Source organism: Petaurus breviceps, unplaced genomic scaffold (genome assembly GCF_028583685.1).
Source record: "Petaurus breviceps papuanus isolate PSGF00001 unplaced genomic scaffold, PetGlider_PUasm1.0 81, whole genome shotgun sequence".
Lineage (NCBI taxonomy): Eukaryota > Metazoa > Chordata > Mammalia > Diprotodontia > Petauridae > Petaurus > Petaurus breviceps.
The window spans coordinates 3,978,502-3,993,198 of record NW_027186546.1 but is presented as its reverse complement, the minus strand read 5'-3'; the positions used below and the strand labels follow the sequence as shown (position 1 = coordinate 3,993,198).

At 38.5% G+C, this 14,697-nt stretch overlaps 2 protein-coding genes across 2 annotated transcripts in view; one reads left to right on the top strand and one right to left on the bottom strand.

Annotated features, from left to right (window-relative positions):
• Positions 1 to 14,697, bottom strand: part of LOC138176091 (inositol 1,4,5-triphosphate receptor associated 2-like) — a 116,194-nt gene that overhangs the window by 47,411 nt on the left and 54,086 nt on the right. The window contains exons 19-22 of the mRNA XM_069106817.1: positions 11,789 to 11,847; positions 7,837 to 7,917; positions 3,163 to 3,259; positions 517 to 670 (exon numbers count right to left, since the gene is read on the bottom strand). Of these exons, the coding sequence (XP_068962918.1) occupies positions 517 to 670; positions 3,163 to 3,259; positions 7,837 to 7,917; positions 11,789 to 11,847 (391 nt within the window). The remainder of the gene's footprint in view (positions 1 to 516; positions 671 to 3,162; positions 3,260 to 7,836; positions 7,918 to 11,788; positions 11,848 to 14,697) is intronic.
• The window catches only part of LOC138176110 (branched-chain-amino-acid aminotransferase, cytosolic-like), a 261,292-nt gene continuing 247,934 nt past the window's right edge, over positions 1,340 to 14,697 (top strand). Inside the window, exon 1 of the mRNA XM_069106853.1 lies at positions 1,340 to 1,433. The gene's annotated coding sequence lies outside the window, so the exon portion shown is untranslated. The remainder of the gene's footprint in view (positions 1,434 to 14,697) is intronic.

Genomic DNA, 14,697 nt, shown 5'->3' with positions numbered 1-14,697 from the left:
TCTTGGCTGCTGAAGTGATGCTTCTTTGGGGAAGACAATGGCCAGCCATGTAATTAAATTTCTGAATCTAGTGACTCAGACTGAGACTGAGACAAGTGTTCAGACCTTAGCAGGAATATGGATCAGAGAAGACTTCAAAAGCTAACACTGCCTTTCCTAGGAAATGACAGCATTATTATTTAGTTTGATCAAATGAACTGGCAGGTTTGGAACAATTGGAAACATTTTAAGTACGCCAATTTGCTTTTGGAATTTTGAAATACATGTTGAGGGAGAAAGAATGTTACTTGATAGCAGTTCAACAAATCCTTCTGCAATACCTATTATGTGCAAAACACTGTACTAGTTGTAGAGAAAAGTGGAAATTGATTCCTATTTTTTGAAGGTTAACTTGTTAGAAATTAGAGAACTTACATTGCTACCAAAAAATGTTGAGAAAAACATTGCTCTGACAGACCTCTAAACATCTAATTGTTACTCAATGACATTTATTTAACTCATCATATGTTTTCTTACTTGTGTCCTTTGAGTGTTATGTCCAAAGCAGACTCATCTTTCACTTCTCCATAGTCTGATCTTTCATGTGAAAAACAGACTCTGTTGGATGCACATGAGAGATTTGCTTTGTTCAGTCTCGGTATCTTTGATATGCTGTCTAGATATAAGGCATCTGTATTTTAATAGGCATACATGAAAATAAATGTTAATTTCTGAAAAATAGCACTACAAATTTAGTACTTTCCGTAAAAAAAAAAAAAACTAACTACATCATTATTGCAACTCAAAAACAATTATATTCAATAGCAGGCTGCTTGCTGGAGTTCTTACAAAAGCCATGAGAATCGTCCGATGTACCATAGTTGGATATTGACTCTATCCCATCTATGGAAGGAGGAGGAAGGGTGGGAGAACCAATACCATCGAGAGGGTAGCTGATCTTTTCTGAAGATCTCAGTTGTTTTTCTACCTTGAAAAAGGCAGCCCTCCAAACCTGGCTGACCACAGACCCGCCTGACTATCAAATCTATTGGTTAGTATAAAGACACGCCGTATAAATGGATACTTCTTGAACTGAAGTTTGTCCAGAAATAATGAACAAAGTGTTTAAAAAAAATAATTGCAGAAAATTTATGCGACGTTAGTTTGCAATTCTCAGAACTGGTTGAATATAACCTAAGGTCCCCAGAGATGCTTCTACCTTGACCTCATTGAATGGTCCTTGAAGAAGTTGCCTTAAATGCTCTTTGATAATCTTTTACTCAGGTATCTAGTAAAGAATCAACCAATGAGTATTTAAATATCTGCTGCATTCCAGGCACTGTGCTATAACCAGTGGAAATACAAAGTGAAGTCCCTGCTCTCGTATAATTAACAAGGGAGACAACAGGAACACACAGTGTATCATTATAATTAGGACACACTGCAGACACAAGGTAATGTTGAATGAATGGGAAAGGACTAGCAGCCTGGGAGAGGGGGGACCAGCTGAAGAAGATGGCATTTGGGCTGCATTTTGAAGGAAAGCAGGGTCTCTCAAAGGGAGAGGTGAAGAGGGAGGCAGAAGAACAAAAAGGTATGCTGACTGAAGGAGGAGGTTTGTGGGGAGGAAGACCAAGTAAGGCAAGACGTCTAGACCATAGAGTGAATAGAAGATAATGTGCAAGACTGGACAGGTAAGAAGGGGTCAACTTGTGAAGATGTTGAAACAAGGAAATGAGAATCTATATTTGATTATTAAGGTAATTGGCAGTTATTTTAGCCTATTGGTAGAGAGATGACACATTAAGACCCGTGCTTTAGGAAAATCGCTTTGGTAACTGTGTGGAAATAGACCGGAATGGAAAGAGACTCGAGACAGGGAGGCCAACTGTAACAGAGAGACTACAGAAACGATGTTGAGGAGAGGCCATGAGGGTTAAAAGAGAGGTGGCTATGTGAACGTAGGGAAGGGGACAGAGGCAGCATATGACCATAGACAGGTCACATTTTTTTTTCCTCGTCTATAAAATGAAAGAGTTGTACTGCATGGCCTCTAAGGCCACACTTGCCCAAAGTCTCCGGCTTTTTAAGTCCGATAGTACTTATTTACTTATTCCCTGCACTGCACAACTAATACTTTTTGTATGACCTCTGCATATTAGTTTATTGAGTCACAAAATGAGGGGGTTAAACCATATAATCTCTAAGACTTACATTTATGATTTTATGATCCTTTCTTCTCGATTGCAAACTCTGAATTCAGGGCTACATCTTACAATTCTTTCTCCCTTACAACCTGACATTATCTTATACAGTGTCTCATATAATTATGTACATGATTCATGAGTCAGCCTTGCTAAGTCTACTGAAGGGGCTTACAATCATTTGACCAATAAATCAACAATCATTTATTAAATGCCTACCAATTGACAGGCCTTGGAGACAAAGATACAGAAAAATGAAAATCTCTATTCTCTAGGAGTTTACATTCTACTGGAGGAGACAATATAGAAGTGTGTCTGTGTGTGTGTGTGTGTGTGTGTGTGTGTGTGTGTGTGTGTACAGAAAAAACACATAGTAATTGGAGAGAATGGATACAAGCTGTCAGGGTGGATCAGAAAGAAGGAAACAAAGATTTACCTACTATGTGCCAGGCACTGTGCTAAACAATTTATAAAAATTATCCCATTTGACTGTCACAACAACCCTGAGAGGTAAGTGATATTATTATCCCCATTTTACAGCTGAGGAAACTGAGGCAGACAGAGGTTAAGCAAGTTTCCTAGGGTCACACAGCTAGTAAGTGCCCGAGGCAGAGAAGGCTTCATGTAGGAAGTGGTGTCTAAAGTGCACCTTGAAGAAAGGGATGCTTCTATGAGGCAGAGGTAAATTGCAGACAAAGTAGACGGTAAGTGCAAAGGCCTCCCTCGAAGAGAGGGTCTGTATCATGCTCTGTTTTTGTCTAACTGGAACCTAGTGTCATGCCTTATACAGAACAGATACTTAATAAATGCTTGCTAAAACAAATGGAATGTAAGGTTGAAATAAATATTTGTGGACTGACTGACTAAAAGGGAGACAAATACATGTCCTTTATCCCCTCCTTTAAAAGACACATGCTAGCACACCTTCTGTCCTTGACAATGGCTGATTAGGCAGATGGTAACAGCAACTCATGCTTACCTAGCAGAGGTGTGTACCAGCCTGCAAGCTCCAAGTTCAAGGGTGTCTTATGTAATCCTGCTTCTTGAACACAAAATTTCTTGAGGCAGAAGAGTCTCTAGTTGATAAAAAAAACAAACAGTATTACTGTTTTCTTCTAAACTCACTTGTCCCCTGGGCTTTCCTATTAATCTTGTGGGTGCTACCATCCATTCAGTCACCCAAGCTCACAGCTTCATTGCCATTCTTATCTCCTGATTGTCACTCACCCATAGCCAATCTGCTGCCAAATCTTAAAGACCAACCTCCTTACTTTACAGATGAGAAAACTGAGGCCAAGAGGTTACATGGCATATCCAAAGTCACACAGCTAGCTAAATGTCTCAGAACAGATCTGAAGCCTGGTCTTCATGACTCTGAGGTCACACCCTATCTACTGCCTCTGTCTTCCTCTCTCTGTTCTCTCACATGCCCACCACCCCACTCCAAACTGTCACCATCTCTCCCTTGAACAATTGCAATTGACCACTCTACCTCAGGTATCTCTACCTATTATAATCTACTATCCACACAGTGGTCAAAGAAATTTTTCTAAAAGTAAGATCTGACTCAATTCCCTACTCAATAATTTCTAGTAGCTCCTAGTTACCTTTAGGATCATATACAAATTCCTCCTTTTGACTAAACACCTCCCCATTCCACTCCTCTAACACATTAGTCTCACCTACACATTCTATGGTCCACTTATGCTGTTCTCTTTGCTCTTCCTCACACATAATGGGCCGTCTCCAGTTGTGCTCTTGTACTGGCTGTTTCATGTGTTTTGAATGTTTTCCTTCCTGACCTCTGCCTCTTGGAGTCCTTAATTTCTCTTGAGTCTCAGCCCACATGGTATTTTCTGCAGGAGGTCTTTCTTGGTTCCTTTAGGTACTGGTGGCTTCACTCTCAAAACATCTCATATCCATTTTGCATATATTCTGTATATCCTTATATATCTATACTTTTTCTCCCCTGTAGAATCTAAGCTCCTTAAGGTAAGGGACTGTTATTCATTTGTATTGTACCTTTAATGATTAGAACAGTATCTGGGATTCCTGGGGGGGTGGAGCCAAGATGGCAGAGTAGAAGCACGACCTTCCCGTGGCTCCGGCTTCCACCCTCCCCAATCCATGTAAAAAGGGGACTCTAAACAAACTTTGGAGCTACAGAACCCACAAAATGACACAGAGAAGCTAACCTCCCGCTGAGGACAGCCCAGTGGGCCGGCAGGAATCCAGCTCAGTACTCTGGGAGCTGAGCCCAGCCCCACAGGGAGGCTTTAGCCCCAGGGTGGGCCTGACCAGCCTCGGCCAGAGGGACTCCAGATCAGCAGCAGCTGTGGCCATTTCCAGATTTATCAATACATAGATGCAAAGGACAAGGTGAGAGGCCAGTGCAGTCTGGACTTTGGGACCCAGTAAGTGGGAGTGCGTGGCTTTTACCCCCAGGGCGAGAAACTGCTGAGACGCCAGCACAGCCTGCCAATGCCACATGGCGGCTTCAGCTCCTGGCCTGCAGAGTGTAGGGGGACCAAGCACCAGTCTGAGGGGTAATCGCTCTTGCTTTGACCTGCTTGGATCTGGATTGCAGTCTAGGGTGGAGGTCCTGGGGTGTGTGTCCAGCTTGCCAGAGCGTGTGGAGACCTCAGAGAGGGCACCCATCTAATACCTCCGGCAGCTGAGAAAACCCCAGCATTTGGGACAAAAACTCCCCTGTCTGGTGGCAGTCCTACTGTGGGAAAAAGCCCAAAAGTCAAGTAATTGAGTGGCAAAATGAGCAGGCAAAGGAAACAAAGCAGACAGAAGATTCCAACATTAGACTGCTATTTTGGGGACAAAAAGGATCAAAGCAAGGAACAGGAGGAAGACAGTGAAGTCAGAACTCCTGCACCAAAAGCTTCAAAGGAAAATACAAGCTGGTTACAGGCCATAGAGGACCTTAAGAAGCAGATAAGAGAAGTGGAGGAAAAATTGGGAAGAGAAATGAGAACAATGCAAGAAAATTATGAAATGAGAGTCAACAGCCTGACTGAAGAAAATAATACCTTAAAAAACAGACTGACTCAAATGGCAAAGGAGGCTCAAAAAGGCAATGAGAAGAAGAATGCCTTAAAAAGTCGAATTTGCCAGATGGAAAAAGAATCTCAAAAGCTCACTGAGGAGAATCATTCCTTCAGAATTAGATTGGAGCAAATGGAAGCTAATGACTTTATGAGAAATCAAGATGCTGTTAAACAGATCCAAACAAATGAAAGAACAGAAGGCAATGTGAAATATCTCATGGGAAAAAACACTGACCTGGAAAATAGATCCAGAATAGATAATTTAAAAATTATTGGACTACCTGAAAGCCATGACCAAAGTAAGAACCTAGAAAGCATCCTCCAGGAAGTTCTCAAAGAAAACTGCCCTGATGTTTTAGAACAAGAGGGCAAAATAGAGGTTGAAAGAATCCACCGATCACCTCCTGAAAAAGATCCCAAAAAGAAAACTCCTAGGAATATCATAGCCAGGTTCTGGAATTCCCAGATTAAGGAGAGAATATTACAAGCAGCCAGGAAGAAATAATTTGAATATTGTGGAAACACAATCAGGATAACCCAGGATCTGGCAGCTTCTACACTGAGGGATCGAAGGGCTTAGAATGTGATATTCCAGAGGTCAAGGGAGCTGGGATTAAAACCAAGAGTCACCTACCCAGCAAAACTGAGTATCATGTTTCAGGGGAAAATATGGTCATTCAGTGGAATAGAGGACTTTCAAGCATTCTTGCTGAAAAAACCAGAGTTGAATAGAAAATTTGACATTCAGATAATGTCAAAGAAGCAAGAGAAGCATGAGAAAGTAAACAGGGAAAAGAAATCATAAGGAACTTATCAAAGTTGAATTATTAACATTCCTACATGGAAAAACAATAATTGTATTTTGTGAAACTTTTCTCAGTAGTTGAAGGGATTAGAAATATATATGTATATATATTTCTGTATATATGTATATATATATATGTCTTTATATGAGGGTATGTGGGCATATGAATACATATGTGACTGTGTATATACGTTTATAGGTATACATAGATAGAGGGCACGGGACCAATTTAACAGGAAGGGATGATACTTAAAAGGTGAAATTAAGAGGTGAGAGGAATATAATGAGAGCAGATGGGGAGAGACAGATTGGGGCAAACTATCTCATACAGAAGAGGCAAGGGAAAATGGTTACAATGGAGGGGAAGAATAGGAAGGCAAAAGGGAATGGGTCGACCTTATTCCTATTGAATCTGGCTTGAGGAGGGAGGGAAATACACACTAAATAGGGGATCTCACCCTCCAGGAGAATAGGGGGGGAAGGGGATGAGAAGGGGGATGACGGAAGGGAGGGAAGGCTGGGGGGGAGGGAAGTTGGAAGCACCCACTTTTGAAAAGGGACAGGATCAAAGTAGAGAATAGAACAAGTGGGAGGTGGGATAGGAGGGAGGGAAATATTGTCAGTCTTTTACAATATATCTACTATGTTATTGTTTTCATTAGACACACATGTACAACCTATACTGAACTGCTTGTCTCCCCAGTGGGGGTGGGTGGCAGGGGGGGAAGGGAATGAATCTGGAATTGAAAGTTTTAAAATCAAATATTCAAATATATATATATACACTATTATTAATACCATCTTACATGTAATTAAGAAATAAGATATACAGGCACTGAGGCATAGAGTTCCACTGGAAAAGTCGAAACGGATATGGGAGAAAATATGGGAGAGAGCAGATTGGAGGTGGGGATATCCTGTGGGACTGCTGTTTTGGGGGGATGGGTGGGGGAAAAACGGGGAGAAAATTTGTAACTCAAAATCTGGCGGAAACGAATGATGTAAATCAGAAGTTAATAAAGCATTTAAAAAAAAGAAAAAAAAAGAACAGTATCTGGTACATGGTAGGTAGTGAAATGCTTGTTGATTGAGCTGTCATTTAAAAATTAAGTCTTTCATGTAGCTCCAGAAGGAAATAGAACTTTTTGGGTCCTTTACTTTTTGTGCCTTCTTCAACAAATAATTCTTAATCAGCTTTTTTAAATGCAATAAGGCAAGGGAGACAAGTCCATCTAAATGGTTATAATCATGAAGTTAAAGTTTTGTTTTTTCTAAACTTTAAAAAATTATAATTTAACTTAGGCTATAACAAGAAACAGTATGGCATGGTGGGAAGAACACTAAACTTGGGACCAGAACACCAGGGCTTGAATCCTATTTCTTATACTTACTAGTTATGTACAGATGGGCCTCAGTTGTTTTACCTACAAAATCATGATAATAATCTCTGTATTATCTACCAGGGCTATTGTAAGGGGAAGCACTTTAAACACCATGGAGGGCTATTTTATAATAATGACTCATTTTCTGGAAGTATTCATCAACGCTAATGTAATACCATGACCCCAAGACTTCTAAGAATTTAACCAAGATCCAATTAATTTTGGATTTCTTACAACCAAGGTTGAGTAAGAGATTTATCATTTGTCTTCATCACATTATATTTTCAATCAAACAGAAGGAGTATGATTTAGATCCCAAGGCTGTCAAACAAAGACTGAATCTTCAGGTTTTACACCAGTCTACAGGCGGCACCCAAACAGTGACAATAAGCTTAACGTCTGCTTACCGATTGTTCTTTTAGTGGTTCTTGAATTAAACCCGTGGTGGATAAGGCATCACAATGTGACAAATTTCCATCTAAACAGTTCTGTGTTAAAAGAAAAATTGAGCAGAAACAAAATTGGAATGGAGAAAGTGATGTGCTTTATTCAGAAAACAAAATGAAAGTAAAAATAAGAACTAAAGTAAGACATGAAGTTTGCCAAGATGACTCAAATTTATAGCTTCTACTATCGATGGGCATTAATACTGGAAAGTGGGATGCTCCACTATTGCCCCCCAATTGGTGGAACCAATTCTTAACCCAATATGACAATATGGCGGCATCAAGAATCTGAGATAGTTTTACCACTGAGGTCTTCATAAGAAAGGCTACTAAACCTCACTGGATATTTAATCACGGATTATGGATTAGTGCAAAAAAATGTTAAAATGGAAAGATTAAATCCTCCAGTCTCAGAGATGAGACATGTTTACTATACTATCTGGTTACTACTCCTGAAGGTAATTAAATCATATTTTGAACTAGAGATTTCTATATTCCAACCTATTTGTATTTAATGTCACAGTGATACTCTGATAGGACGAAAATTATTCATTTTATTTTCTTGATGTAGATGGTGTGCTAGAGGAAGGCTGGAGGTTCCATAATATTTGATGGACTATCTGGAGATAAATTGATAGGAGAATATGGACAATAATCAAACAGGATGAGAAAGCATGAGTGGATTAGGATCCAAACTACTGAAGGGAACACTCATATCAATGGGATCATGGATATTTTTAATTTCTGAAACATATTATTCACAAGAAGTCAAGAAACAGGGGCGGCCAGGTAGCACAGCGAGTAAGAGCACCAGCCCCAGTGTTGGGATGACCTGGGGGATTGAATCCGGGCTCAGATACTTAGCATCCACCCAGAAACATCTGGCCATGTAACCTTGAGCAAGTTACTTAACCCCAATTGCTTTAAAAAAAAAGTCAAGAAACATTTATTAAGCACCAAGAGTGCCAGACCTGGAGTCAGAAAGATTCATTTTCCTGAGTTCAAATCTGGCCTCAGACATTTACTAGCTGTGTAGCCCTAGGCAAGTCACTTAACCCTGTTTGCCTCAGTTTCCTCATCTGCAAAATGAGCTGGAGAAGAAAATGGCAAATCACTCCAGTATCTTTGCTAAGAAAATGCCAAATGGGATCACAAAGGTCAGATATGACTGAAAAACAACTGAACAACAAGCATTACGTTAAATGCTGTGGATTGCAAAGAAAGGCAAAAGACAATCTCTGCTCTCAAGGAGCTCATAGGCTAGTGGGGGAGATAACATGTAAACCACTATTTGTGTACAAAATGTATATGGGATAAACTGGAGATCATTAATAGAGGGGAAGCACTAGCATTAACAGACTCACACTAAGGCCATTCTCACTGAATTTCATTAACCTACCTAGTTTATCTTCCTGAATCTTTTTTTTTCAACATTATGTCCCAGAGACAAATACATGCAAATCTATTTGTCTATTAACAACACGAGGAAGAGAATATTTCTTTTGTTGCCTTACTGTACCATGGTCTCACAAAGCATGGTAGAAAACCAAAAATAAACCACAGAACGTACATACAAAACGATGAAATGTCCTTTCAGATACCAAACTCCATTTTGGTATCTGGAGGATTTTGAATGTTAACTCAGGAGAAAAGTGAGCTGCTAACCCTCAAAACCTTTGTAGAAGCTATCTAAATTAAACCTTTTACTACATAAGTAGAAATAAAAAGTGGACAAAAAAGCATACCACCCAGAAGAACAGAGTTTCTTAAGGCTTCTATATTATCATATTTCCTTTCAGGATTTAGAATAAATTTCCCTACCACCGAGTCATTTTTTCAGTTGCTTAATTTATCAAATTCTCAATTCTCCACATATTACATGCTCAAATAATCAGACAACAAAGTTCAACGAAGCATTCTAGAATGCTTTAATATTTATCTACTAGTAAAACTACTGGTATTTGCATTTGGTCTTTAAATTGGAATCTATTATAGACGACATTTTTAAAATTATGAGAGTCAGATATTTTCCCCTGGTGAAAAGACATCACAGTCATGTGCTTCCACCACCAGAAAAAGAACTTGTACCTCACAAGATATTCCATGGAGTTGCCCTTTAAAAAACTTTTCTCTTTGTGAGTCGAAAGGTGCTATAAAGAAATATTTACAATCATCTCAGTATGACTATCATTTATCTTGTGTCCAATCATTTCACAATGTCATTAATCTGCTTAAAGTTTTAGATAGCAAAGGAGAAGAGAAAAGAAACCTGACAATGCAGTTTTTGGAGAAAAGCATTCTAGATATGATAGTGCTTTTAAAACAAACAAACAAAAGGTTAAAAAAACAGATAGACAAGAACAATTGGGACTTGGACTGACTCTATTACCCACAGAAATGTCAAATTAGTACCCTCATCTTTTTTTTTTTTTTAAATCAGGCATCTGATGTCAGTGGTTAAAAGAAATACTTACTAAGGGCAATCTCTCTGCTAGTACAGGTTGGTAATTGAGAGCATTAGAGAAATGCCTGAGAGGCCGAGAGGGTTACAAAGCCAGTAGGTGACCAATGCAAAAATTGAACCCAGCTCTTCCTGACTTTGAGACTATACTATACCATGTGGTCTCTCTCTATTTGCCCTGCTAGCTATAAATGAACTTTCAAAAAATCATATATTTTTATTTTTGTATTTCATTTTTTCCAATTACATAAAAAATAATTTTAACATTGATTTTTAAAAATTTTGAGTTCCAAAATTCTCTCCCTCCCTCCCCTCTCCTTGAGAAGACAAGCAATTTAATATTCATTATACATGTGCAGTCAAGTAAAACATATTTCTGTATTAACCATGTTGCAAAGGAAAGAATAGACCAAAAAAAAAAGAGAGACAAACCCAAGAAAAATAAAGTTTAAAAAAGGATGTTTCAGTCTGCACAGAGACTCCATCAAGCCTCTGGAGGTGGATAGCATTTTTCATCTTAAGTCCTCTGGAAGTGCCTTGGATCATTGTATTACTGAGAATAGATCAGTTATTCACAGTTGATCATTGTACAGTATTGCTGTTACTAAGTATAATGCTCTCCTGGTTCTGCTCACTTCACTCTGCATCAGTTCATATAAGTATTAATAGACTGTTTTTTAGAATAGGGTTATGTTTTACGAAGCTAATTATCTATTTGAGTTATATAATTGCTTCTCACTGATACCAAGCAACCCCAATGACTCAGGGAACAAATGGCATTATGTTTTCCTTACAACAACATGAAGTAAGTAGTATATTATTATCTTTATGTTACAGATGAGGAAACTAAGAGGCTCCAAGAACTTCACAGATTATTAATTTAGAGCTTCAAGGGACTTCTGAAGTTTTCTAGTTTAAGCCTCACATTTTATGGGCAGGAAACTGAGTCTGAGAGAGGTGAAATTATTTGTCCCAGATCAAAAAGGTATATCAGTGACTTATTCAATATTACACAGCTAATAATTTTCTAAGGTTGGATTTGAACCCATCTCTCCTCACTCCAGTATTCTTTACACAATGCTACATTCACATTTAAGAGAAAAAAATAAAAGTTTGAGTAAGCAAAACACTATCACAAAATTCATACCAGAAAGTACAAGCGCTTTTTCCAGAGAATGGTATTTCCAGTTGTCTCTATCTTGACTTTACATTAGTTAGTAATTTGGTTACTGACCACATAGTAGATTAAAAGCAAATAAAATTAGAAGGGTAGGGGAAGGAGAAAATGGAAGGGTATAGGGAGTGCTGTTACAGACAGACATAATGACAACAGTTAAAAGTGGCAGATGACACTATGAAAATGAAGGAAGAGACAATTTTTTTTAAAAATTGGAACTCATTAAACACGCAGAGATCTGGCAGCCCTTTGTGTAGAAAAAAGCAGTCCTATACCTCAATAGCTCTGAAAGATATATCATTGAATTTCAGCATGACATGGAAATCCCAAATTACTAAGAAGTTAAAGTACATGAATATGAGTACATAATATAATTGAGAAAGAGCTTCATTAAAAGTTGTAAAAATATAGGGGCGGCCAGGTAGCACAGCAGGTAAGAGCACCGGCTCCAGTGTTGAGAAGACCTGGAGATCGAATCCCGGGCTCGAATCCCAGGCTCGGACACTTAGCACCCACCCAGAAACACCTGGCCGTGTAACCTTGAGCAAGTTACTTAACCCCAATTGCTTAGGGGCGGCCAGGTGGCTCAGCGAGTAAGAGTACCGGCTCCAGTGTTGGGACGACCTGGAGATCGAGTCCCGGGCTCAGACACCTAGCACCACACCCAGAAATAACTGGCCGTGTAACCTTGAGCAAGTTACTTAACCCTGATTGCTTAAAAAAAAAAAAAGTAAAAATAAAAATATTTTGACATGTAAAAGAAGAAAACATCAGTTTCTAGAAAATTCACATATACAGAGAACCTCATTCCCAATGATGATAGACAAAAAGGTCTTACTATATTATATAGAGAAAAAACTTTTAAAATGATTGCTTATTTGCTCTTTAGAGCCCCAGCAAAGCATTACCTACTTCCTGCCACACAGAAATGATGGATTTAAAATCCAGAATAAAACATATGTATTTGGACATGTCCAATGCAAAAATTTTTGGTTTTAATTGTTTAATTGGGAGAGGCCAATGGGAGAGAGAATTTTAAAACATTAGAAAAGAAAAAAATATATAAAGCAATGTGATATGTGACATGGTATAATGAGGTCAAATGTGATAATGATGTAAAACATTTCTTATTTTTTAAAGAAGTTTTAGTGATGTGCTTTGTCTTTTACATTAAAAACATTCAAACTTCATAAGAGGTATCTTGTAACAAAGTAAAAAGTAAAACATTTCACATCTGTAATACCACCCCCCATCTTTTCATTTGAAAAAAAAAATAACAGAAATTTTCTCTTTCTCCCACACTCCACCTCGTTGAAAAGAAAAAAGAAAAATAAATTTCTTGTAACAAAATAATATACGGTCAAGCAAAACAAATTACCTCATTGGTTATATACAAAAATATTTATGTCTCACTCTACACTCTAATTCTGTCACCTCTCTGTAATGGAGAGTATATTTCATCATCAGTCTTCTGGAGTCATGAATGATCATTGCATTGGTCATAGTTCTTAAAGCTTTCAGAGTTTGTTTTTATAGTGTTATTATTGTACAATTTTTTACTGCCAGTTCTGCTCATTTCATTCTTCATTAGTTTATTTAAAGCACTTTAAAAAAAAGTGCATTGGAATGGATAAAAAAATGCATGAATAATTGATAGAGACTTGGAAGGAATAAAAATGTTATATTTTATGAGTAGAAATTCATATATTCAAACATAAATAATAAATTGCAAAGCAGTTTTAAAGGTTTAATATTATTGGAAATAAGTCACCTTTTTAAAAAAGTACTCCAGTGAAGGTCAACCTTTCTTTGTTAAGTTAGGTAATGAGGCCCCATTTCTTCTGTCCTCCAGTGAATTCTGTATCTTTCTTTGGTAGAAGTTAACAGACTCCCTTCTTCTCTTCTTTCCTCTTACTGAACTTTTACATTGACTCCATAGCTAGAAGAGGATGCAGCTCTAAAACTACAAGCCAGAGACATATTCTTTCTGCGGAGTAGCTTCCATAAAGAGTCCTTTTCACCCACAGGACACCATAAGTCATGGGAGAAAGGACTATGTTACCCTTCTCTTCCCTTATAGTCCCTGTGACCCTGATAAATGGGCTTGGGGCTTTGTTCTGGTCTGTTTTGTTTGTCTTTTTCCTATTATAGCTCCAGGTAGTAGAATCCCAGAACCTGGCTTTAAAGAAAGGCTCCTAGACCACATGTTGGATGCCCTGAGAAGCCAGAATTGGGCAGTTGCACCCAAGAAGAGCTTTAGACTTGAAACTTGGTAGATGCTCTATAGCAGCTAAATTAAACTGTGAACCAAATGCCCCTTCCCTCCCCAGAGACTGAGAAGGTGTGGGATGGGGGTGAGGAATTACATTCTCTTAAGTAGTGGTGGGAAGTGTTAATAGATTTGTTCTTGCTGTGCTTTTGAAGCAAACATTCCATTGTAAACACTAACCTGACTGAGAAGTGGCTAAATGGAACTGCAGTAAAAGAGACCCCTTGCAACTGAAGGAACACCATTGATGCAGCTTGGAGCCATTGACAGAGAGCCTAGACATTCCCAAGCTCCATTTGGGTGCTGGAGAACAGTGGCGGTGGGGGGGGGGGATGAAATGTTAGATGTGGCTGTTCAAGCCGTGGGGACCAGGGTAACAAACATTACACTCAAATGTCAGAAAAACAATACAAATGTAGGTTCAGGGGAGGAGAGATGACACTCATCTGGGGGGATCAGGATAGCTTTATGAAGAAGGGAGCATTTGAGAGGGCACTTAAAATATAGGGCTTTTTATTTCAACTTTTTTCAATTTCAATTTTGTCTATTATGAAATAACAACAACAATAAGTATCATTATGCTTATTATTATTATTATACACAGTCTTTTGGATATATGATGAGCTCTTTTGAATGATTATTGTTCTCATTAGAAGGTTGTATAATATTCCTGGGTTGGATCTATAAGGAATTCTTCAAACTAGTCTCTTCATTAGATTTCCTACACTTTAGTGCCAAATACCTTTGACACACAGAGGGCAAGAGTAGACTACAATATATTACCAAAGAAAAACAGTGCAGGAGTAGCATAAAGAATATTGGAGAGCTATGTGATTAGAAAAGGAGCTGGGCCAGCATTCATAGTCATTCTGTGTCCTTCCCTGTATACCATGTCAAGAGATCTAGAAAAAGGCC